This window comes from Taudactylus pleione, unplaced genomic scaffold, assembly GCF_031769625.1.
Source record: "Taudactylus pleione unplaced genomic scaffold, aTauple2 ptg000184l, whole genome shotgun sequence".
Taxonomy (NCBI): Eukaryota; Metazoa; Chordata; class Amphibia; order Anura; family Myobatrachidae; genus Taudactylus; species Taudactylus pleione.
In genome coordinates, this window is record NW_028284586.1 from 10,485,731 (window position 1) to 10,512,924 (window position 27,194).

The 27,194-nt window shown below is 42.8% G+C and overlaps 1 protein-coding gene across 1 annotated transcript in view; it reads right to left on the bottom strand.

Moving 5' to 3' along the window:
* Positions 1–27,194, bottom strand: part of XYLT1 (xylosyltransferase 1) — a 346,586-nt gene that overhangs the window by 117,813 nt on the left and 201,579 nt on the right. Inside the window, exons 3-4 of the mRNA XM_088476228.1 lie at positions 26,044–26,216; positions 25,301–25,503 (exon numbers count right to left, since the gene is read on the bottom strand). Of these exons, the coding sequence (XP_088332354.1) occupies positions 25,301–25,503; positions 26,044–26,216 (376 nt within the window). The remainder of the gene's footprint in view (positions 1–25,300; positions 25,504–26,043; positions 26,217–27,194) is intronic.

Here is a 27,194-nt window from a genome sequence, read left to right on the forward strand (position 1 = left end):
TACATAATTTTCGGAATTTGATGAATAGCCTAATGTCTACATCCCCATACTAATGTACTAATGTATGGGGAATGTGGAAATTATGCGCAGACGGACTTAACCAGGAGATTTCAGTGAAATCTCCAGTGTTACGTGTGTTAACGAATACTAAAAAAAAAGGTAATTAAGGAAAAATTTCCTTAAAACCGTTATTTTAGTGTTGATGAATAGGCCCCAAAGTCACACAGAAATATACAAGTGTCACATATCAAACACATCAGTGCAGTCTTGTGAAGCTGTTTGTCTCTTCCATTTGTGACTAACCTGCATTTTCGGGTGAAAAAGACACGTAAAAGACCCTCGGCATCACATCGGACCTGGCGGTTCACTCGCGTCTGCATTTCGCTCCGCATGTCGTATTGAAGCGTATGAGGACACGTCTGTATGATGCTTGATGAGGGAGAAGGGGGTCAGATGTGAGATCTGATTTAATGTATGTATCTCTCTGTAGTGCACAGTATATGAGAAGGTGGCCTAGGGGGAGATGCCCAGCTGCAGCAGCTCCTCCCTTGCCATGAGACATTGCGGAGCGCCCACTGCCATCCTGAGTTTGGCCCTGCTAGTTTTAGTAGACTTAACCATTAGCAAGTGCTGACTGCAGCAAGTGGAAAGGATGCAGCTGTCAGTTTTGATGGTGAACCGCCACCTGCCATCTGTAACTGGTATTGCGGTGGATCCTTACAAGTTAATAATAGATTGCAAGGTGTGCACATTTATCATACATATAGATTTTACTTGACAAAAAAAAAACAACTACATTAAGAACAGGTATAATTTAGCAGTGTACAGTTAATCTAAAAACAACATTGTAATAAAAAGTTCTCAAAATAAAATAGTTGGAATGTCCTCTTTATTAAAATATGTAAAGTATCCAAAAATGTAGAAAATATATGAATAATATACATATATACAAATATAAAATGTCCTTCATTACTCTTTCTACAATGGCTACCTGACTTCACATGGCATGCTCTCGTTGCTAAGGGAAACCATGTTTGTCAATCAGGCAGTGGGTTGTCAAACCTGTTGTATTATGCTGCTGACAGCACTGAACTTGAAAGCCGCAGTAAGATTAACTTCATTGTCTAATAAACTGTGTAATGATGTGTCTTACATTATTCATATAACATATTCCCATACACATGTAATTATGAATATTTTATGGGACATATATAAATCCCTGTTGACAAGTGCACATCATGTGGTCAATTTTCCATGTGCAAACTTGCTAAATAATGTCTATGTAACAATAAGATTATCAACTCAATGTACTGCGGTACATTTATGAAATGTATAAACCACAGTATATTAAGCCATGGGGTACTTATGAGATTTAAAGCAGCAATTATTTTAAAGATAAAACCAGGTTAGTATGGCCTTTTAAAATTTTGCCGCTTTAAAATCCGCTGCAATTTGCGGCTCGTTATGTTTCTTATTTTTTCGCGATATCAGCAGCAGGAACGCTGTACTGACAAACCCATCCAGTAAACACAGACTGCTTTCCATTTGAATACAACTCACGTTGTCACTGACCTGTTGGTGGGCGTCTCAGTAAGCTAAACCCATTTGTTACATTCAAAGGTTACAGCAAATTATTTTTTTTAAGCTGCAATTTACCAATATTTTCAGAGTTAGATTGGGGACTGATACAGAATAAAAAGAAAGAATGTTCCACTTACCATAGTCATGTTTTCATATCTTATTTTCATTTAATGAAACTGTCTACTTCTAGACCAGTATGCTGCTGTTAGGTATGATAAATATCTAGCACTTTCAAGTTTGTTCAAGGTCTTATGAAAAAGAAAATCCATCACCAAATTTACAAATAATAACAACAGTGTTAGCTCTGCTAATTTGATCACAAACCGTCTGAAACAGACGCTACATTTAAAATAGAGGAAATAGATGTCTGTTTACTGCACTAACAAAAAAAAATGCAATGCGGCTCTTTATCTTGTACAAAATATAAACAGCAGCAGATAGGAAGTGAGTGAATCTAGTGTGAGAAAAGTTAAATGTTATTCAAAATACTGGACCTTTGCCTACTTGCCAGTTGCGTAATAACAAATTTGGGCACCAAGGTCAGAATTCAGTCATAGAAACTGTTGTCACACCAACCTTGCTGTCCCTTAGGATATATCTACCTGTTATTCCTCTTTTCACAAAATATTCTCTAGTTCCTTTTCAGAAATTATAACATCAGCTGCTTTTCTCGTTCCCCCTTTGATTTGACTTTACTGATGAAATAAAACATTTCACATACACAGCTCTGAACCCCTGCCACCCTTTGGCAAAGTCTACTGTGCCTTAGCCTAATCTGGTACGGACCTACCACATACCCTCCCTAACCTCCAACCATACCTCCGATACACATTCCCTGATTAGCTGGCTCCAACCCTTTCTTTCTCGGTAAAACGTGACTGTGGTGAATCTGAAGGCTATGGAGAGTCTGATTGGATGGGAAAAGTGAGTGGGTAGGGGGCACAAGAGAAGTCTTGTAGGCAGGTGTGAGAGGTCATTACTAGATATGAGGCAAAAGGGAGAATATTTTGGCATGAGATTTGAGATGCATGAAGAGGGATGTTGACGTCTTTGTAGGTGAAGGTGAGTAATTTGAATTGTATTCTGGAGGACACAAGAAGCTATTGTGTGCATTTCCAAAGTGGTGCGGCAGATGTAGGGCCGTTGGAAATGAAGAGAAGACGTCTTGCATGCATTTTAGATAACATAAGCCAATGGAAATGGGGATGTAGTTAAAATGTTGGCAATGACAATGTTGACATTCATTATGTCAACACCAGAATGTCAACAGTTATGATGTCGGCATTGTTAAAATGTCGTCAGGCAACCTGTCAACAAACTCTGAATGTCGACATGTGAAATATCGAGATTGTCAGATTGTCAACATTAGGGTTAGGCTGTGGTGGGCGGGATAGGGTTATCCTGTCGGGAGAGATTAGGGTTTGGCTGGGGCGGGAGGTTAGGAGACTCGAAAGATGCCGCTGCAACCGTCTGGAGCAGGTAAGTCAGTCGATATTCTAACATCACTGCCTACATTATAAATGTTGACATGGTCAACGGCAATATTATGACCATGTCGACATGATGACTGTCGACATACCATTAAAAATGCAAATTCATACATGATTCTATGTGTAGGCTTTGTAAAAAAAAATCTTCACTAACTTGGTTTAAATGTGTAGGAAGAATATGGTAGCCCATCAATGAGTACCAATGCCTAAATGCCTACCATTTTAAAAACTAGACAACCTACCGCATTAAGGGCCTGATTCAGACCCGCTCGCGAGCGCCGAGCACTTGCAAACGGGTCGATGGTGCCCTAGTGCGCATGCGCACGACGGAGGGAGCTCTGTCGTGCGCATGCGCGAGACCCGGGGACCGACGGGGAAGCCGTTGCTCCAGGTCTCGCACCAAAGGGGGCGTGCTGTCGATGTTGAGTGACAGCACGCCCCCTTTGGTGGGCGTGCTGGGGGCGTGGCTTCCAGACAGAGGCGTTCCCATGGGAACGCCTACCGTCTGGGTCCGGCCCCACTGACATCACTAGTGATGTCAGTGGGAGTGATTTTGGCTCTGATAGAGCCAAAATCACTCCAGGGCTTGCAGTCACCGAGATCCTACCGCAGGGTCTCATCGCAAGCCCATCGCGACCATCATCATGGACGCTCGCATAAGCTGTGGGTGGTAACCCACAGCTATGCGAGCGTCCAAGAGGCCGCTCCAAGTTTAGGTAGGAGGGCCCTGATTCAGAGCGAGCGCTCTGGTCAGAGCGTCCAGATCTGAATCAGGCCCTAAATGAGCGATCATTTTTTTTTATATTAACACAAGATGGGGAGATATGGACTTTAGATCGCTACCATCTGTGGAAATTATTATTTGCGTACTGTTTCAGCTATTGCCTGGTGATCACATTTTCCGTAGAGTGGGGTAACACTGCTCTGGTGATCACAAGTGATACTATGGAGCCCCAACATTGGACAGAAGGGACCCCCACTTTCTAAAATGTTTAATTATTTGGAGCAAGGTTAGGAGAGTTCTTCCCCCATGTTTGGACTACATTAGTTTTCTGTAGTGCAGGGCGTTAATGTCTGGTAATTAGTGTGATCACCAGACAGTAACTTTTATGTACTTTTATCACATTATCTGAAAGAGGGGACTCACCTCTTTCAAACGAGGGTACCCCAATCTTTCTAGATGATGGGATTGGGGAGTTAGAATGACATGAAATCCCCTCGCCCCACCACTTTCATTCATTTTTATATTATTTGATTTTTCAAAGGAGGCTGCCGGGTGTCCCCACTGCTCAGACATATTTTGGCAATTTTTTTGCCCCTTGCTGCAGAGGATGAATGGGGCTCATCCACCGAATATGTACTGTATACCCGAAGGACGAGCTGCACTCATCCAGTAAAAAAATTATCACTTTTGTGAGTAAAGCCTCAGTGGAATCCTGATTGCAGAGAGTTGAGAATGTAGTGATAAGAGTGGTTGTGCTCAAGTAGTTTGAAGGCATAGGGCAGGAGAGAAATGGCGAGGTTTTTAGAGAGGCTGATTCAAGAGATGGTTTCTGTAGGATTGGTGACATGTTTTAACGAGGATAGACATGTGCCAATGGAGAGGTACAGGATGAAGAGGGGACCTAGAGATGGGCATGCAGTTTGTACTTTCATGGAGGTAGGTTGTAGGGTGGGATTATAGGATGAATGCACAGACTTAGGCCCTCATTCAGAGCCGTTTGCTATTTGCGGTCGTTCGTTCAAAAACAAGGGGTGGCTATTCAAATGATCCGTTCGCACATTGCAGTCTGTTCACACCTCTAAGTCTGAACGAGCGAGCAAAACATACGCTCGTTTATTTGATAAAAACGCCCCCTGGCCGCTCGCACCATACGTCATGTCCGCTATTTATTAGATTAATCGAGTACATCGTACAGCGTATGAACTGCTCGCTATTCTTGTGGTTGGTTTTTTCAACCGCTATTTTGCGAGCAGTTCTGAGTTAAAAAAAAACAAGTGACGTGGTCAATGACGCTGCTGTATTAATTATGCACTCCCTTAAAACGCCCGTTTTGACCTTTAAGCACGCCTGCATTCGAATTCCACTCCCCCGTTTTCAAGCACCTTCCCCTGTTACCACCCACATACGCCTCATTCTGTCACTCAAAATAGCAGGCACTCGCTATATAGCGTACAAACGATTTTCGGCCGCACTGACTGGTTCGCGCATGCGTACTAAAAACCGTACGCATGCGCAGATGTGCGAACATCGCTCGGAACGAGTGTACTGCCGCTAGCGAGCGGCTCTGAATGAGGGCCTTAATCTTTCTTTACTGTAGAGAATGAACTGCAGGCAGGTGGGTGGGGTTTGGCATGAGGAATTATTACCAGGTGAAGTGATCATTATAAATGTAGTGGAAAAGAAAATTACGGAGGGCTGCAGAGCGGTACAATAATGAGTATTTGCAGGCAACAGTGAAGAATAGTGGAGGTTCCTTGCAAGTTTGGGGCTGCATTTCAGCAAATGGAGTTGGGGATTTAGGGCCTGATTCAGGTTGGATCACAAGGCTGCGGACGCACACAACCAGTTGATGTTTGTGTTCTGCGCATGCATTGCAGTGCGCATGCGCAAGCCGGCCACTGCGGCGCCTTTTTCAAGATGAGTGTCCTTTCACTCCCTGATGCAAGCTCTTTTTCAGGCCTGCTGAAACAGAGCTTGCATCAGGGAGTGAAAGGACACTCATCTTGAAAAAGGCGCCACAGCGCGCCCGAAACGAGTTGAAGAGTGTCGCTTCTCCCATTGTATGCAGTATCCCATCCATTGTATATGCTACCCATTTGCCCTTACTGATCCGGCTCCATCTTCTGCAGGGCAATAGGAATCTGCATAATATTACCATCTGATGTCCCCACATTCTGTTAAGGACCAGAGGTTGAGGTTTCTGAAAATAAAGATACCTTTATATGTCCATACATCGCCCAAACAAGTAAGCATACATATAAGGAACTTCACACGAGACATCCTCATTCACATCTGGGTGATTCTTACGGGAGTTGGGACCATACTAAGCCGGGAGAAGATCTTCATAGACCACCATATTCTCCTCATATTCACATCCCCGGGTGGCTACATCATACAGTGACATTATTACACTATATTGTGTTTTCCATTTCTTCTTTTTTTATACCGGAGAATTACCTATACCGGAGGACGTGGGACAAATCCTTTGCTGGACTTTTGTTGACTTGTTGGAACAATCCAGAGCGCAAGTGAGGTTGATTTGTTTTGTTATATGCTATTAGATATAAGATGGCGACTTATTATTAACCTCTGCAGCACTGGAGTGCAGCGCCATAGGGTTTGTACATTTTTGTTTGTATTAGCTATATATTTTTATGATCATCTATCACATTCCAATAAAATATATTATATATATATATATTTTATAATATTTCCTCTGGATTTTTATTATGTATTTTGTCTTATACTTGCTGATCCACAGACTAATCTGTAATATTAATATTATTAAATTTTTGTCCAGATGCATTATTACCTTTATGGCTGATCCTGTCTTTTCTTTTTATCTTGAACCAGTCAGTTTCATCCATTCGTGTGCAATTGAAAGATTATGATTGCAAAGATTTACTTTTTAATATAAATTTCTTATGGATGAAGATATTCCAAATTTTTTTCGAATACCAACTGATTAATATACAGATTATGTGTCTGATGTGTTTTGTATTTTTTAAATGGGGTTTATTGGAGATTATATGTGTTTGCCGATGTATATATGTATGTATATATATCTATGTATACATGTATATATATATATATATATATATATATATATATATGTATATATATGGAACTTTAGGTTAATAAATGTTTCCTTTATATTAAATTCCACCTCTAGTTTATAGATTATAGCTGTGTATTCAATATTTGTTATTTTTTATTATTGTCTAATATATGGGTTTCCTGTTATAGGTCTCATTGGTGTACACTTGCACTATATGTCATCTTCATATATATGTTTTTTTCTATACGTGTACATAGATGTCTGTGCATGTCTAGTCTTTTTCTTGAGATCCATTTAAATTAGTGTTTTTTCCCCATGGTCTTTCTAATGGGCAACTTATATGATGTTATTCAGGATTTACAAATTTGCCACTAATGGCTCCAAATCAAGGATTGATTGGATCCATCATGCTCCCTATTTAAGAGAGGGACTCCAATATGGGCATTCAGCTTGAAAAAGTCCCAGGAACTGGACGAACTGTGTTGCTGTCCATTGTCCAACCACGCTGACTTGCTGTTACCAGCTTCTGCACGCTACACTCCCAGAGCCTGCTGATTTCCGTCCTGGTGCGGGGAGCTCTGCTAAGCCGCGGCCGTGCTTAGCCTCATGATTGGAACCACTACCAGTCTTTCCCCCAACTCTGTCTCTCCAGCCGGCATTTCTCACCTTTAAACAAGACAGGGAGACGGAGGTTCCATAACAGCTTGATACCTCAACACTGGTTAGTAACTGTAACTTCTTGCTACAAGCACTGTGGCGCCCGACGGGGTGCAACTCAGCTACATCTAAACACGCTAGCTTGTGTCCCTTATTTACAAGCCTCACGCTGTTTAGGACACTATATGCGGATACAATTGCTACAATACGGTGGACACATTGTTGCTATACACAGGACACCGTTCATGAACCTGTGTCAAGTGATAACAAATGTTGCACTTTAATTGCCTATGATTTCATTGACTGTTATGGAGCATACACACGGTCAGATTTGTCAGATGCGTCAGATGAACGATTGAACGATTTGATGAACGATTTGACCAACGATTTAATCTATGAACGATTTTTGAATGCATTCAAATGAAGGAATCGTCCAAACCTGACTGCAAACAAATGGTTATCTGACCATCTGGAAAGTGCATCGTTCATCGTTCAGACATGTCAGTTATCGGTCAGATCTGAAAAAAAATCTGACCGTGTGTATGCACCATTACTCTATTATCCGGATCACAGCACAGTGGTATCTAATATATTGGACTATTACTAACATTCCTATTCTTCATCTGCCCCTATTATTATTTATTTATTGATATTTATTATGTCCTTTTTTCTTTCTTTTCAGTATTTATATGCTCTGTTACTCAATTGGTTATGTAAATTGTATAATCTATTTTTATTAATTTATATTTTTCTATTTATTCTTGTTCACCAGCAAGGTATTTCTTTTTATTTATGCTTTTTGTAGGGTTGCAATTTGTTCCCCTTTCCGTTATTTACCGCTGCAGGGGTACTCTATAGGAATCAGTGTGTTTTCAAGCGCCTGGGTGTTTTCTATTTTTAGCAAATAAGACGCATTGGAAAATAAAAGGTTACACGAAATGTTTAACGAGACTTGTAGCGCACGGAGGTAAGATGTATGCGGACACATCTGTACTGTATATCATATTCCAACTAATAATTGTAATCTATTGTAATGTAAATATCACATTGGGTTAACACTAGAGATATTCTTATGTACTTTGTAAGGCGCTGCGGAAAACTTGTGGCGCCATATAAATAAATGATAATAATAATAATAATAATAATAATATTCTGAAACATACTTGCTACTCTATTTCCTTATAGATGTGTCATTAATCAGGGGAACGATCATCTGTTAACAATTCACATAGCAGAATTGAATCACCGCAATGCCCGGCTGCACACATTACCGACTATACCATACACAATCTTTGCTCATTTTCCTGTGCACCTCCATGGAGTATGAGGAAACATGAGCAAAAATGCAGGTCGCAAAGTGCCTTCATCCATTCATTCCGAAGAAACTTTGTGGCTATTGTAATAGAGTGAATACACCCCACAGAGTTTGCTGCAACAGAGTTTATCCATTAATTACGGATTATTTTGATTATCTGCTTTAGACTAATAAACCTCTATTGTTTAGTACCACTTAAATTGCAAGATCAATTAGTCTCATATTATTCCTCCTAATTTGAATAGGATTAATGACTTTTAAAAGTATATAAGCCAACAATGCTAAATGCACCATCTATTGTGACTCTTTGTGTAGGTGAACTCTTAACTCTTACTTCAATAACTTGAGCTCCTTATCTGCAAATATTATGTGTATTATATTATATTAAGGATTGCAATATTTTGTCCTCACAATTACTCATTTATATAATGTTACTAAAATATATATATTTTAGATGTCAGATATACTCGATCTACTGGTACCCAACTATTCGCTCTTGGAGATCAGATGAAATGGTAGACATTTCATTTTAAGACAATAGTAGATTCTATCATGTGCGCTGTATAAATGCTGTCTAGGGGATGTATACATGTACATGTAGCTATATTCTAGCATCAGGGGCAGGGGCGTTTCTAGAGAGGAGGGGGCCCATGTACAGTCTCCGAAATGGGCCCCCTCCTCTCTGTCCGGCGGCCGGCAACGCACTGAGCTGTGCGCGGCCAGTGCTGGAGTTATAGACTCTGGGCACTAGAGTGCGCCCAGAGTCTATAGAGGATGCGCTGGTCACTGGGAAAATGGCCACGGCGGCCATTTTCCCTGTATTGCGCATGCGCAAACAACGGGAAAATGGCCGCGGCGGCCATTTTCCAGTCGTTTTTACAGCCCGGACACCGCGCAGACGTAGGACTCCAGAGAGGTAAGTAATTCTATGGGTGCAGGGTGTGCGGTGCGGAGCCTCCCTGGACCCAAGGGCCCATGTTCCCCGTACACCCTGCACCCATTATAGATACGCCCCTGATCAGGGGGAAGTCACTAGCTGTTATTGTTTAAGATTTCCCCATATTGTCCTAGATCTATTACCTCGCTCTCTGCATTCCCTCTTGGTTCACCCTATTTGCTGCTGTGCTGCAGCCCTAATCTAACACCTACATTTTCTGAAACATTTAATCTCTAGTTGGTCTCAGTTACTAATGAGCATAATTAGCATGTGTTAGCTGTATCGTTAACGTATGGTCTGGAAGAGACCACTCAATCAAAATGCCAACGCAAAGTAATCATTACCCTCACTACGTTTAATGACTAGATATTAATATTAATTATTAGTATATAAATATATATATATATATATATATATAGCGCCACAAGGGTTCCGCAGCACCTTACATAAGCAAATGAGCACATAAGAAAACAGTTAGCAACAGTACAAAACAATGCAGGACAAGGCAGTGGCGTACAAAGGGGGGTGCAGGCCGCACCCAGGTGTCACACGCCGGGGGGTGACACCAAAGAGCCGGGTGCTGCACTGTAGCATTACATGACACAGTGAGGGAGCAAGCACTGCAAATAGACTGGTCCCCGGTAGCAGTCCGCATCTCCTGGACCCCTGGAGTGACAAAAACGGGGGTTCGGGATGTGTGGTCACGTCCCCTACCCATGAGACCACGCCCTCTTTTTACAAGGCACGGACTACTCTCTTGCCCGCAGCAGGTGCCACCCCATGGAGGGATGCCGCTGGGACAAGGACATGGTTTATAAACTTTGCTGCATTAGCGATCATAACACTTAAACGAGCAGCAGGGCGTCAGCAACCAAGTATTAGGTGCCGCTGTGGAGAGTTAGAAGCAAATGATAGTATAAATAAAGGTAGGAGAAGCACATGATGGAAGAGGGCCCTGCTCATGAGAGCTTACATTCTAAAGTTACATTTGAAGAGGTTGAGGCCAAATACAAGTGATTACAAAAAATACATATTAGCAGTGTAAAGTTATTTTATTTGATTTAAATCCAATCCAATAATTGTATCGAATAGTACACAAAAACCGATATAAATACTTGTAACAATAATAAAGAACTGTGACACTTACTGTAATATTCACCTGTTAGTCACTACGCCATGTAATATAACCAAAAGTACAAAGTAGTGTATGTACATCTAGAAGCTATTTTAATTACTTCCCTTAAAACTTAAAAAAAAAACCTTAGAAAAATATTGGTTGTGAACACTATTGTAAGATTCTGATTTCCTATTAAATAAACATTCCATAAGATATAACAATCTAAGAAACAATTCCTGCTTAACCACTTAACTGACGTGGTCGTATGAGATGCGAACGCAGCCAGATGTGCTTCAGCTGACAAGGTGCAACTGCACCGCGCTCTTCTGTTTTTGAAGAGGAAATTTGTTCTACAGATGTGCAGAACGGATCCTCTGACTCCCCGGACTCTCCTGCGGACCCGGCAATGCCTGACCGATTTTGCTGGAAAAATCATCAGTTAAGTGGTTCAAGTCAAACACTGCTTGCACATTTTTGTTTGAGTATTTATTTTTGGTCTGTGTATTTATTACTTTTTGGCTTGTTTTTAGGCCCAATGTATAGTTAGCAGCACCTCACCTGTGCACATTGAACATGCCACTTCCAAAAGAGCATTTCAGGCACATCTGTGTTCAGAGCCGTAACTAGACATTTTGGTGCCCTGTGCCAGACACAGCATTGGCGCCCCTCCCCCACACACACAATTTTTAGAGAGGGACATAAGATAGTGCACCTGAAAAAGGGCCATGGCCTCATGGGGAAGGGCCAAGGAAGAGATAGTGTGGAGGTCAGGAGATGCTGGGGATGAAAGAAGAGGAAGCTACAAGTGAGAATGATAATAAACAAGAAAACTGACAAGCCCAAACAGCGCCCCCTGCCCTGCGGTGCCCTGTGCCATGGCACTGGTCGCACTACCCTATTTACGGCCCTGTCTGTGTTACTAAGCCACCCCCAGCACCTCTCTGCTATCCTTCCCTAAGAACAACTCTGCAATGCTTTGTGCACTCATTGACTGCTGAGCAGGAGAAAATCCCCAAAGTTAAAGCAGTAGGGACAAAAGTTGGGTGGTGGCATGGTGCCAAGGGCATAGCTACAGTAGATGCAGGAGGTGCGGCTGCAACGGGGCCCGGGCCACCTCCAGGGGCCAGGCTCTCTCCTTGCCCCTTGTTACACTGCCAGTGGCCAGGTGCTCACCTACTAAGCGTCTTTTCTATTCTCACCAGTGTGCTGCTGCAGGGCAGCACATCTGCTGTCACATGCCCAGCCGGCTCTGCCTCCGTCTCCATCACTTCTTACTGATGCTGAGAGGAGGTTATGGATATTTGTGACTATAAGTTTACCCATTTACCATGTCTCCTTTAAGGAGCATACTACCTGACTGATTTATTAGTGAATCACAGCCTTCTTAAATACCACCATATATGCAAACTATTCTGCCACTTGTCCATTATGATTGTAAATTATCCAATGTGTGTACTATCTGCCTGCTTAGTTGACATACAGGATTAAATGAGTGGTGATTAGCATATTGTAACAGTGACGTGCAGTGAGGTCAATGGCTGGGGAGGCACACATGAAGACGGGAGCCTGTCTCACCCCCTACTCACTGTAACTCTCCCCTCACTAAACTAAGCTTCAGTGTCCATTGATTCTCCTACCTGCATCACTGTGTCTTCTCTTGCTGCTGCTGACTGAGGGCGTGATTCAGAGCCGGACACTATTTGCGCTCGCTCGTTCAGAAAAAGGGGCCGGCTATTTAAATTGAGCGCTTGCTCTTTGCGGTCTGTTGACGCCTCTATGTCTGAGCGAGCGAACGAAACATGCGCTCGCTATTTTGTAAAGACTCCTCCTGGCCGCTCGCATCCTACGTCATCTCCGCTATTTGTTAGATTAATCGAGTACATCGAAAGGCGTCTGAACTGCTCGCAGTGCTTGTGGTAGGTTTATCCTACCGCAATCATGCGAACAGTTCAGGCTAAGAAACAACCAAGTGACGTGGTCGATGACGCTGCTTTGTTAATTATGCACACCCTTAAAACACCCGTTTTGACCGTTTGGCACGCCTGCGTTCGGATCTCCACTCCCCGTTTTCAAGCACCTTCCCCTGTTACCACCCACAAACGCCTCAATCTGTCACTCAAATTAGCAGGCACTCGCTATTTGGCGAGCGCTCGATTTCCGATCGCACTGACTGGTTACGACCCATACGCATGCGCAGATGTGCGAACATCGCTCGGAGCGAACGAGCGGCCGCTTACGAGCGGCTCTGAATCAGGCCCTGAGGTCCGATCTCTAAACACAGCAGTGCACTTCCTGGTCACATGACTCATCCAAGGTGTCCATCAGCGCTCAAGGCACGCCCCCCCATACTCAAAGGCATGCCTCTATTAGCTCGCTTTCTGTGCAGCTCACTGCCTGTCATGTGGCCAGATCCCCAGCTCTGCAAGCAGTGTCTGACTATATAGAAGCAAGGCTGAGCTGTTTCTGCTTCATCTCTCATCTCTCTGCAGTCCCAGGGAGCTCCACAAAGCTGGTGAGTGCTAATTATAAAAATTATTACAATAAACATATAAGACGTCTAATCATTTTTATATAAAATCTCAGTTGTATGACATTGGAAGCTCTGCCTCCCCTGTCTACCCTGACTGCAAGCCCCTGTACTGTAAGTATTAGAAACAAAAAAAGTATATGTAAAAAGAAATGATATAGTCTCTGTAATACTAAATGTGTATGATATAACATGGCCATAATCCAATACTGCCTCTAATGTTTAATTGGTGCCATGGCTACTCTTCCTGCCATTCCTCCTCCCAGCATTAGTGTGGAGAGATAAAACCAGCCGGGTCTGTGACAGCAGATGTGTGCTGCCCTTCTCTGAGTAGTGTGTGTGGGGGGGAGGTTGGAAGTTTTGCTATAAGTCTTGCTACGCCCCTTCATGTTGCCCTAGAATCATGACTATCCCTCCTAAATCAGAACAGTTGGGTGGTATGCTCTATATATTAAATCTGACTGTTCCTGATTTCATCCAATGAACTGTTTTTATAAGCTTCTAGTGTGGGTCACATTTGTGGCATCTGTTTTATTACAATTTGTAATCCTTGATAGTGGCATCACTATAGGCTTCCAGACCTGTATGCAAATATTATTTGGCCACTCCAGACATGCAGTAGACGTGCATCTTTTTTAGAAGACCTATTTCAGAGGTGGACGCAGAAGTGATCGGTGCGGTGCCTTCCATAGCAGCGGATCAGAGAAGGTATGTAAATGCTGGAGGTGCTGTCTTTAGTAATGATACGCCCACCTCCGGCTTCCCCAGATCCACTGTATGTGTCCGAAGATGAAGCATCGGATCACCATTGGCAACATCGTGTGGACCATCAGACATCTGAGAAACTCAGAATGTCCACCACTACTAAGCTGCTGAGGCCAGTAAATCTGCATTGCAAGACGTAATCGCTGGCTTCGACACGCCTCAAAAATGGTGATAACCCCCTCTTTTTCTTAAACGCTTTTCCCTCCCCATCCCCAAATGGCAGCAGTCTGTCATTCAAACTACGTCTGCAGCCACACTGCATCCAACCACACAGGACCAGATCTGCACATATCTAAAATCACTGGTCAATTGCGACCAATCTATTTAGCGACCACCTCTGAATCTGCCCCAAAGACTCTAATGCCGGGTACACACTAGACGATATGTTGTCCGATCCGGCCGCATCAGACGACATATCGGGCACATCGTCCAGTGTCATATGCAGCATGGCCCCCGCCGTCACTGCTGGCACCCCACCAGGCGCCGTTGCTTAATAGGTCGGTGCATACTAGACATCGGTGTGTACCGGCCTTTAGACCTGAGCAACAGACCATTTGGTGATTCTGCGGTCTTCAGAGAAAGAACCAAGCAGACATGAGCCTGTAAAGTATGTTGGGGTCAGAGCAGGGCCCCTGAGCAGCTGCTATTCCTATTGCTATGCCACTGTGACTATGCTGAAATGGAACCTCATTACAAATAGTGGAATGCGCATAGTAATGTTCCATGAATCACTGTGGAAAACAAAGTCAAGTTGGCTGATCCTCAGGCACAGGGGATAGGTATGTAAAATAAAATAAAGGAAATTAATATAAACTAAAAAGCTTCTAAAATCCAGAAAAATAAGATGTAATAAAAAAAGGAAAGTGAAAGTCCCCCAGGCACAGGGAATGCATACAAATATTAGTGTTTCATAAACACTTATTTTCCTACACGTTTAAAGGAAACAAAAAAGCCTGTAATTAGGGAGGTGGTTTTTCCACCCCTTTGGAATCCAGTAACAAAAAAAGCACATTAATCATCTAAACAAGCTGTCTGGGGAGTGAGTGTGCTGGAGCTGGGGGAAATGAGGTAGTGGATATACTGCACAATTTCATTCCAAAATTAACTCAGTGTAACATGATTTACATGTCACAGTATAAAAATATAAGGCAGGCAGGGATGGAAATGCCCCCCCATATTCACAGGCCTAATCTGAAATAATTAGAATACAATTATTTTGCCCTTAAAGAGTTCCTTTCACTAAATTTCTGACTACAAAGCGTACAGCATAAACACTGAACTGATGCCAGCAAAAAAAAAAAAGAGATCTCAGTTGATCATTACAAAAATAAAATGAAAGCACAGTGGGAATGTCCCTAACTATCAGGTATTTGTCTCTGCTACACTAACATAAGGATGCAGAAATGTGTGATGATCGTAGCTACCTACTTTGAAAAAGTGAACTGGGTGGGGCAATTACATTGTGAAACCCTGCACACCCATCACCCCCTGAGTGGTAGGGTAATCATGTTATCATGCACCAGCCACTATGTGTTTACTGGGTGGGTCTGGTTTGATGACAGGATACATTTCAATTTATGGTCCTGCCCTTCTTTTAGTAAGTCAGTATTCAAGGAAGGGGTGAGGGTTGCCCGTTCTCTCAAGAGTCCAAGAGGTCTTCCCCTGATTTAGTAGTTCTGTTTGTCACAGGCAAATGGGACTGGCACACCAGCACCACCCCCACTGCATCATCCTCAATGTCAGTGAAGCTGAACTGCCAGCACAAGGGTAAATATCCGCTGGTGTTTGAACTATGAATTTTTAATGCACATATATATATATATATATATATATATAGCATTAATAAATCATCAAGAGTTGGGTATGATGTGTCAACAATCATTGTCAACATGAGATTGTCTACATGGTCATAATGTCGACATTGACCATATTGGCATTTGTCATGTAGACAGTGATGAAATGTTGACATGTTAAAATGTAGGCATATCGTCCCTGGTGGCCCAGCGGTAACTTGCTTGCTCCCGTCAGCTGCAGCAGTGTCTTCTGGGTCCAGGCAGTCATGTGACTGTGACTTCCATTTCAGATCCACCTTTGCTTGGGTGACTATTTCTCCCCTAACCCTCCCTCTAGTGCCTAACACTAATCCTAAACCCAACTCAGCCTATACCTAACCTTCCCCCCATCAGCCTAAGCCTAACCTCTCCCCCCCCCCCTCAGCCTAACCCTAACCTCCCCAGCAGCCTAACCCTACTGCCCATAGCCTAACCCTAATGTTGTCATTCTGTAAATGTCAACAGTCTGAGAATATTGACACATTGTCTGTTGGCATTTCAACAATGTCGACATCATAACTTTCAACCTGATGAATGTTGACATTGTCAATGTCGCCCTTTTGACTACATACCAGTTTAACTTGGCTCATGTTAAATTGATAAATTAATACTGGTTGCTAAATAAATAAAAAAGTCAATATTGATTCCCTAATAATTATCTTATTCTTATTTTTCTGTTCTAATAGCCCAGGTATCCCTATCAGCCTACGGCTTCAGCAGTTTCACATATCAGAGGCATATCGTCTGCCTTTTTTTATGGCTGTTTAATGTGTGGTTTTGCCAACCACAGAATCATGGCGGTGTCAGATCAGGCACTTGGAAATAATATAGTGTGATGTGCAGGTTTGTCGTTAGCACATACAACCTCTGACAATCATGCGATATTGCATAAACGGACTTTAGTTAATCTCCCCCTAATCAGGTTATTGGCTCTTTTTATAGCTACTTGTTCCATTTCTATGTATTTGCCTCAATTCATTGCATTTGAAACTACACAGTTACCTGGGTATCAATATTTCTAATTATACTATCATAAATACATTGTTTCTATGACTAACGTTTGTTCTTTTTTTTTCTTTTGCACAGTAACAGCCAGATATGCCCTTAATCAGCAACAGAGAGCTCTGATGATGTCACTCTTATAAGAGACAGTCTTGTGGGTAGCTTTGACTATCTGAAGTGCTTTAGGCAACACCGTAGGCCAGTTAAGAGAGGAAAGTGTCAAGCTGTGTCATAACTTTCTGTGCAGTATACATATTAGATAAAAGGGGAGAATGCTCGCTACACTGCCTGTGGTGTAAGGTTTAGTCACAGCAGCAGACTCCTGCAGCAAGGTAAATCCAACACAGCGTAAAATATTAAACTAGTTTCCTTCAGTATCAATAAGATTCTATAAAACTGGGTAGGTAGTTATAGCACAGGCCTAAAGAGCCAATTGTTCTGATATGCTTGCTACATAATCCATCCTGTGGCAGAGACTCTACTATCCACAAATTCAGCCATTGTGCTCCTCTGGCAGCGACTGATAATGTTACATTTTTTCCTTGTCAGCTTGATTGAGTCCACTGAGGCAACACAGATTAAATCTAAGACCAGGAGCAGGAGGAGAAAGATGAATAATGCAGCGCTCAGGCAAAATCATTTTCTGCACCTCGCAGCTCAGAAACTGGCATTCTTTAGCCTCTCAAGCTGCAGCTGGACTTCATTACCCATGATCCTCTGCCAGCAGATATAGTTTGGAAAAAGCCTGAATTCAGAAGACTAAATAGGGCAGCGTAGTGTTACTTCTGATGAGTATGTGTGGATTGGAAACACCTTGGGGTGTTTCATTTAATATAATTGCCCTTTTAAACCCCTATTCCCATGTGTCACAGTCTGGCATTTGAGAGGATTTGCTATTCTGCAAATCTTTTGGATAGCTCAATTTTATATTTCAAAAGTAATAGTGAATTGTGGAGATCACTAGATACACTCACTATTCCTACAACTAGAGCTGGGTACATATTGGAGCAATGTCGGGCCGATTTGCCATCTCGTAACAACAAATCGCCTACATCGCTCGGTGTGTACAAGTGATTGCACACTCCCGCTGTCACTAGTGCTGGTCACTAGGTGTGATGTGCTGCACATGAAAACTAGCGATATCGTTAGCGACCTATGGTATGCTAATGAAGGACAGAACAGTGATCATTGCGTCCTCCATTCACTCGTTCTTGTGTGTACGGGCAATCCCCGCTCAATGACATTCGTTCCAATGTCGGTACAAATGCCCATCGCACCAGTGTGTACCCAGCTTAACGTTTTCCCATCTATGGCTGCAGAACAGACGGTTTACCCGTCACTGGGTTATGCAGGCTTTTATTCCGGAGCTTGTTATATTTTACAATATAGCACCCCCATAGAAATTTATGGAGGCTGCTATTGCAATTGGAAACAGGGGAACCAATATTTGCTGAGGGACCCCTGTAATATATCCAACGGCCATTTTTGGGGGAGTTACCGCAAAGTTTGCTAAATAAATGTGCCCCTTAGTCATACAATGTCAGGACAAAATAAATCCTGCCCTAATCCATCCAAATCCCATTTCAATCTGCACAGTAATAACCCACTCTGGGGGAGATGTATCAATCAGTGTAAAGAGTGGATAAGTGGACAAGTTGCCCATAGCAATCGACCAATCAGCTTTGAGGTAGCATTTATCAAGTCAATTTTATAAAATGATAGGTAGCAACTGATTGGTTGCTATGGGCAACTTCTCCACTCGTCCACTTCTCCACTGCTTGACACATCTCCCCCTCAAAGTTTGCAAATCGGGAAAGTATTGCCAAAACTGGGACAGTTAGGAGGTACGATGTGCTTCTCTGACTACAAAGAACAACAAAGGAAAGGAAAACAATGGCCCTCATTCAGAGCCGTACGCTCTGAGCAGAGCGCACGCTCTGCATGAGGGCCGGGCTCCATTTTCATGGAGCGTCCTCCTGGACGCTCGTATAGCTGTGGGTCACCACCCACAGGCTATACGAGCGTGCATTTTGATGGCCGCGATGGTCGTGACCATCGCGACCATCGAATTTGCGAGCCGGAGCCTGCGGTTGAGGTTTTCAACCGCAAGCTCCGGAGTGATTTTGGCTCTATCAGAGCCAAAATCACTCCCACTGACATCACTAGTGATGTCAGTGGGCCGGCTTCTGACGGGAGGCGTTCCCGTGGGAACGCCCCCGTCAGGGAGGCACGCCCCCGGCACGCCCATCAAAGGGGGCGTGCTGTCAATCAACATTGACAGCACGCCCCCTTTGATCGGACACAACGAGCGAAGGAAAGTCCTTCGCTCGTCGTGTCTGGCGCATGCGCACGACGGAGCTCCCTCCGTCGTGCGCATGCTCAGTGCAGACCATCGACCCACTTGCGAGCGTACAGCCGCTCGCGAGTGGGTCTGAATCAGGCCCAATGTCTCATCCATTCAGTACCCTGCAACCTGTCTGCTCATCAAAAATGAAAACTAGCAGTTATTTCCTCTTTCTATAAAGTAATGGTCATTTTTATTTTATTTTGTTGTCACGTTCATAGTCCAAGGTCTATAAGCAAAGATGAAGAAAACAATACCAGCGATCATCCACAATTCCACGCCTTCTTCCTCATATTTGTGCCTTTTCCTGTATAGACATCCTCATCTAGAAAACAGGCGGTTGGGCATGTATCTAATTATGGTGAGACAATGACTAGTACACATTGTATTTAGGTGACAGAAAGATGATGTGTGTTTTACTCTTTGCAGCACAGACAATGGGGGTTACTTACTGACAAAGCACAAATGTGGATTAACCCATAACATCTAATCAGCAACACAATTTTATGGATTTAGTGTATATTAAAATTGATGTTTATTAACACACTATTAAATTTATCTATGGGACACAGGGGGAATTTAGGCGGCCCCTATGCACCCTGATAAAGTAGATACAACCTTGATAAAACATATATTTGTGGGTTAATTATAGAAAAACCACATTGTTCACTCTGCACATTTAGAGAAATTCATTCAATAATTAGTTTATTGAAAGAACATTTTTAGTTTTTGCTATGTTGTATTTATGATAAAAACTGTCTAACAAAGGCTCTCTTATCTCTTAATCTGTCAATCACTCAAGCTTTCCCTCATATTCTCCCTCACTCAATTTCCGTTTTCCTATTTTACTTTCTCTCTTGTAGGGCCGTATTCAATTAGCCACGATAAGCCGTTTTTGGCAAAAAGTTTCCGCCGATGATGTCATTTCACTAGGCGAAAACTTATCTCTGTATTCAATTCCAAAGACTTTTCGCCGGTGTGAAAAGTCTGCGCCTTGTTACCAGCGGACAAGATTCGTCTCTGAATGCAGGCGAAAAAAAGTGCAGAATTGGGGGTTTGGTGTGCAAAGTTGCGTGAACACCCCTGCAGCCTTGGGACAGTGCCCCAAAGGTAAACTGCGTCATTAAAAGTTAAAAAAATACTTTAGATAACCCCAAAAAAGTACTTTCGTTTTGGGGGCAAAAAAGTCCAAAGTTGGGGGACAAACTTAAAAACTAGATAAATAGACTCCCCAAGTATGCCCCAGGTATTTTTTTGATTGCAGGTGTTTGCTGAAGGTGCGTTTTTTAAAACCTCACGTTAGCGATTTTTAATCATGCTTGCACCCATTTTCATGTACTCCAAATTTGCTGGGACTACTTATTTTTGCCCCAAAAAACTGCTAAATGTTATTCTTCACCACTTGTGCAAAGACACTAAATGGCAGCTATTGAGAGCATTTAAGGACACCAAATACTTTCAGCAGGGCTATTCGGTGGTACCCACAGTGGCGGAAGTCCCGGAGACAATGGAGTCATTTGCCACCGGGCGCCAGCCCTGAAGGGGGCACCTGGCTCCATTGTCCCCGGGAGCTGCATGGAGAAGGAGTGCCGCTGATCGGCGCTCCACCTCCATAGGCGTAACTACGGAGGGTGCCCCGCACCCTCCATTTGCCGGGCGCCCGCTGAGTGTGTTACCAGCAGGCGCCCGGCTCCTATTCAAACCCCCTGCGGCAGCCGTAGGACGGAGCTCCCTCCGTCTTCCGAGTCCCGCAGTGCACTATGGGAGTGACATCATGACGTCACTCCCATAGTGCCGAGGAGCGGACGGAGCTCAGGGGGGAGCTCCGTCTTCTGGGTCCCACAGTGCACCATGGGAGTCACGTCATGACGTCACTCCCATAGTGCCGAGGAGCGGACGTCGGGGATGGACAGCAGCAGCACTGAAGCGGGGATAAAGGTAAGTTTTTTTTTTGTGTGTGTGTGTGTGCGCACGCGGGGGGGCTCACTACTGGGGGCAACTACAAGGGGCTCACTACTGGGGGCAACTACAGGGGGCTCACTACTGGGTGCAACTACAGGGGGCTCACTACTAGGGGCTCACTACTGGGTGCAACCACAGGGGGCTCACTACTGGGTGCAACCACAGGGGGCTCACTACTGGGGGCAACTACAGGGGGCAACTACTGGGGGCTCACTACTGGGGGCAACTACCGGGGGCTCACTACTGGAGGTACTGCATACGGGGACCATTACTGGAGGGCACTACATAGACGGGCACTGCATACGGGGACCACTACTGGGGGCATTGTATAAAAGGAACTGCACAGGGGGGGCGGCGGCAGCTGGGGCTGGCATAGGTGCTGGGGGGGTGGTACAGTTTAATTTGGGGGGGGGGCACCAACATTTATCTTGCCTCCGGGCACCTGGGATGAAGTTATGCCACTGGGTAACCATAGTGGTCTATTAATCAAAGGCCTATAGAACCAATATCCTGCAAAAACTGAAGTTTCTGTCTACAGTATGTAAAAATTGCCAGGTGGGTGATGTGTATAACCGGTGGTAGCATTCACCAAAAATGTTCTGCAAAGCATGGGGAAAGCCTATTTATCAAGGACAGTGGAGCTACAAGTACTGCCACTGTCCTTAGACTATTAACTCCACCGGAAAAGGTTATTTAATTTTTTTTAAATAATTTTTTTCATTATATTTTTTTTAACAAACGCTTAATTTTTTTAAATCTGGAACTGGAGGAGTCCAGGCTTCCAGTTCCAGGGTGTATGATGGAGGCTGAAATCAACTGGCTGGCCTGGCAAATGATAAGACTACTCAGTTTTGCTGGCTGGCCTGGCAAATGATAAGACTAAGTTATGCTGACTGGCCTGGCAAATGATAAGACTAAGTTATGCTGACTGGCCTGGCAAATGATAAGACTAAGTTATGCTGGCTGGCCTGGCAAATGATAAGACTAAGTTATGCTGACTGGCCTGGCAAATGATAAGACTAAGTTATGCTGACTGGCCTGGCAAATGATAAGACTAAGTTATGCTGACTGGCCTGGCAAATGATAAGACCACTCAGTTTTGCTGGCTGGCATGGCAAATGATAAGACTAAGTTTTGCTGGCTGGCCTGGCAAATGATAAGACTACTCAGTTTTGCTGGCTGGCCTGGCAAATGATAAGACTAAGTTATGCTGGCTGGCCTGGCAAATGATAAGACTAAGTTATGCTGACTGGCCTGGCAAATGATAAGACTAAGTTATGCTGACTGGCCTGGCAAATGATAAGACTAAGTTATGCTGACTGGCCTGGCAAATGATAAGACCACTCAGTTTTGCTGGCTGGCCTGGCAAATGATAAGACTAAGTTATGCTGGCTGGCCTGGCAAATGATAACACTAAGTTATGCTGACTGGCCTGGCAAATGATAAGACTAAGTTATGCTGACTGGCCTGGCAAATGATAAGACCACTCAGTTTTGCTGGCTGGCCTGGCAAATGATAAGACTAAGTTTTGCTGGCTGGCCTGGCAAATGATAAGACTACTCAGTTTTGCTGGCTGGCCTGGCAAATGATAAGACCACTCAGTTTTGCTGGTTGGCCTGGCAAATGATAAGACTAAATTATGCTGACTGGCCTGGCAAATGATAAGACTAAGTTATGCTGACTGGCCTGGCAAATGATAAGACTAAGTTATGCTGACTGGCCTGGCAAATGATAAGACTAAGTTATGCTGACTGGCCTGGCAAATGATAAGACTAAGTTATGCTGGCTGGCCTGGCAAATGATAAGACTAAGTTATGCTGACTGGCCTGGCAAATGATAAGACTAAGTTATGCTGACTGGCCTGGCAAATGATAAGACTACTCAGTTTTGCTGGGGAGCTGCAACGCTTAGCTGCCTCTGTGACTTTATTTATTTTTTTATACATAACCTGAACAAAGATTTGCTATTGCTGCAATAGAACATTTTAATGTAATGGGGGGTATCCACTTAGCGATATACAAACGAGAGCACGATCGCGGCATTGCAATCGCGCTCTCGTTTGTATAGCTAGTGATGTGCCTAGACTGAACGTTCACTCGTTCAGTCCCGGCACATCCCTCATCCCCGCACATGCAGAACCAGACGAGATGTCGGAAGCGACCCGCAGGCACGCGCATCGCAGGTCGCTTCCATCCAAACATGCCCGATGCATGCGCGATTTGCAAGCGATTGCACGATAACGGCATCGTTATCGTGCAATCGCTTGTTTAAATCGCTAAGTGGTCTTGTTAAATAAATCCGACTCTCTTTCACTCCCATTTCATTCTCTCTCACTCCCCCAGATTTAAGCTTTCACTTCCACTAACAATAAATATATAATCAAACATTATTTTAGTTCTTTAAAAATGAAATATTTTTAAAGATACATAATTCAAAAATGTATTACAGAAGTTACATTTATTTTAGTAATACAACAGTAATATAGGAAAAATGTTTTTGTATTTTTTGGAGGTGCACTGATTTCACTCGCTTAATGGGGCTAGTCCATAAGTATCCAGTATTAAAAGGATTGGTAAATGTATACAGGTAAACATATCTAGAAAATCAAATAATATCCAATACCGATGTCACACAGAGAATTGCTAGCGGTGTTCCCAAGAGTTTTAAACAGATAATAATTTTCAGAGCAGAGAAAACTCTATTTTCTGGGACACTCTCAAATAGTTAAAACTTTACTCTTAATAGTATATAAATCTGACTCAGATGACGCACAATACAACAACAAGAAATAGAATATACAACTTTTTAAGCAACGTTCACGAAACCTTGCATGTTATGCAGATAACCAGAATTAAATTATTCAAAATCCACATATACCAGCGTGGAATAATCGCTTTGGACACTCCTCTCATAAACACAGAGTAATCAGTTCTTTCCACCCTATGCAAGTTGAACATTGAACTTAGATACATTTCTCTAGATACATGTCAGAAGATAATAATCAAGGTCTGTATAAACATAGGTCATTAGCATTCATATTCATTTTTCTTAATGATCACAATTTTGATGTATGCTTTATCTTACTACGTTTCAGAGGGTCTTAAATCCTTTTTGTCTGTGATAGAAAAGAATGGAAGAAAGCGTGCATATTGCCTGAACCTGGTTTGTACTTTCCCCTGTCGTTTTGTCCCTGACATTGGACGACAGAAGTTGCGAGCGCCAATATGTTTCACACAGTACGCACAAAAACCTGCATCTGCTTTTGGTCAAGGTCAAACCGAGACTGCATATGTCCCTTTGCCAATGAGATGAGAGTACAGAGAAATGAGGGTAAGAGGATCAACAGCAGATGTGGTTGTGTACACTTACAGGCCTCTTCGCTCACACACCTATACATGCGATAATCTGCTGAATATTGGAATAATTGTACATAGTGTGAGAATTTTCTTGGCGGTGGTTCCGCCTTTTTTAAGCTTACTGAGTATCAGGAACTCAATACTGCAGTTAGAACGAAAACAATATTATATTTTACTGCAGTTTTCTTATTTATTCATGAGTGTTGCAGATTTAACTTACCTATTATCTCCACTCTCACACACTGCTTCTCATTAGCTATGACGTAATAAACCTAAGTCAGGCCAATTGTGTCTCAGAAATGTCATTGCTTCCCAGCATTATTAGGAATACTGGTTCGTAACAACAAGTGATTTGCATGTAACATTTCTGTGCAGTCCAGCTGGCATGCCATAACGATAGCATTAAATATTGAATATATAAGTATGGATGCCACTCTTCTGGAGACTCCTGAATTGAGGGAGACCTTCAATAAAACAGGCAATTCACCCACAAGAGTAGGCAGGTATGAATAGGAAAGACTATAGGGATCAAGTATAATATGTATAATAATGGCCACTTGTGACATCAGTGGGCTTTCAAACACTAAACTTTTCTATGTAAAAGACTGTACATATTTAAATGAATGACTGTACCTGACTGGGTAATCTGCAGCACTAAGATTAATGAAAAAATCCCATGACCAGTCTGACATCTCCAGGAGATCCCTCATGCTTTGCAGGTAGGTGGATAGAAGACTTGCCCCTCCCCAGATGGTTGCCATTCTCCATGGAGTGACACGGACATTAGGGTACTGGCTGGCAAATTGGATCACTTGTCTGTACAGAAAGTTGGACCTCTGTATCAGAATAAAGAGAAAACACATTTTCAAATCAACAGAGGTATCACCATTGGATGAGGACAAAGACATGAGCAGAGGAACAAACAGCTCCAACAGTGGCAGCTGGAATAAAGATGTTGGGAAATAATTTACAGATTCATCTGTCTGATAAACTGTCCTTTCTGAGTGTGGAGTTACCAGCTTCCCTCTGTTCCTCATCCTAGTGCAATTGGCTGTGCCAGTTGACAGCCATCTAAAACTACCAACCACATCAGTCAGTGGGTAATGCTGACAATTAGCCACTTGAGTTGATTGCCAAGAAGCACTGTACTAGACATTATTGAAACTGAAATAGGATGGACACCTTAAATTGCAGAGCAGAATTTTTATCTCTGCTATCAAAATTTACTTCACATAACTATTTTTGGATAGACTGTCACTTACTTTTAAAGGGTCTTACTAATATAAATACTAATAAGTATTTGTAAAAGTTCTAGAAATAAAATAACATCAATCAGTTGGTGTGGAAGACCACAGGAAGCAGCTGTAACTGCCTACCTTGTCGCAATGGATGTAGTAGAAATGGTCCTTGTGATAAATTGCCTTGAACATCCGCTGGAGTTGTCGAGAGGCTCTGCCATGGACAACCAAGACAAATACTATCCTTACTGGATTGGCCGCCATGTACTCAATAGAGTCTTCATCCCACTGAACATTGTTGTTCGCCTTTCCTAATTGAAGAAAAAGAAAACACAAGACAGTTAATCGATTTGAACGCTGAAGTCAATTAACAGATACAATACATGTGTTTTGCAGAACAAACTTTACTGTATTTCAGTGAACAAAACAAACTGGTATTATAAAGAAGTGACACTAACCACTGCAACCAACCATTACCAGAAAGGACAAGCGGTAAACACCACTGGGACATGCAGTAGTAACAAACTTGCAGCCTATTTATCAATATTAATACAGAGATACAAAAAACTATCAGCGCCACAATTTATCAATACAATGTCTCATCAGTACTAGCCCAGAGTGGCACAGCTTAACTTTCTCCTTCCCTGGGCCAGTGTGGGTGAATCTGCGCATGCCTCCAGTTAGCTGGTTCGTCAATAAAAAATAAATGCACTTAAATGTTTTGCATAGATAAAACAATGGATGAACTTAACATGTATATTTTAATTACTAATGCTTTTTTAGTTACATCAAAATGACCTTATGTCATTATCACCTAAAGGGCTTTCTCTTAAGACACAGTAACTGTCTATTGGGTTATTGGGTTTCTTCTCTGAAAGTAGCACTTTATGTATATTACTGTGAGCATAGGAAGTCTTCAGTATTGGTATCTGGCCTTTTTCCCCAAAAAGTTACATTCTTACACAGTATAGAAAATGTTTAAACACGAGGGTGGTTCAATAGATAAGATAACAATACCTCTCTTTGCGTAAATTTATTTAACTTGCCCTTGTGGTTACAGAACACAGTGCCATAACTTTCTTTGCTGATGGAGTTGTATTGAATTTCTTTGAAGGCGGTGACGATGCGTGTTTCCATGTTATGGATGCTTGCTTATTATTTATTTATTAATTAACAGTGGCCTAATCACGGAAGGTGTGGCCACGCCCCCTTCGAAAAAAAAAAAAACATTTGCAGCGCTGCGCGCTGGGGAGGGGGGCGCTGTGTGCCCCTCAGCCCAGCGCACAGCC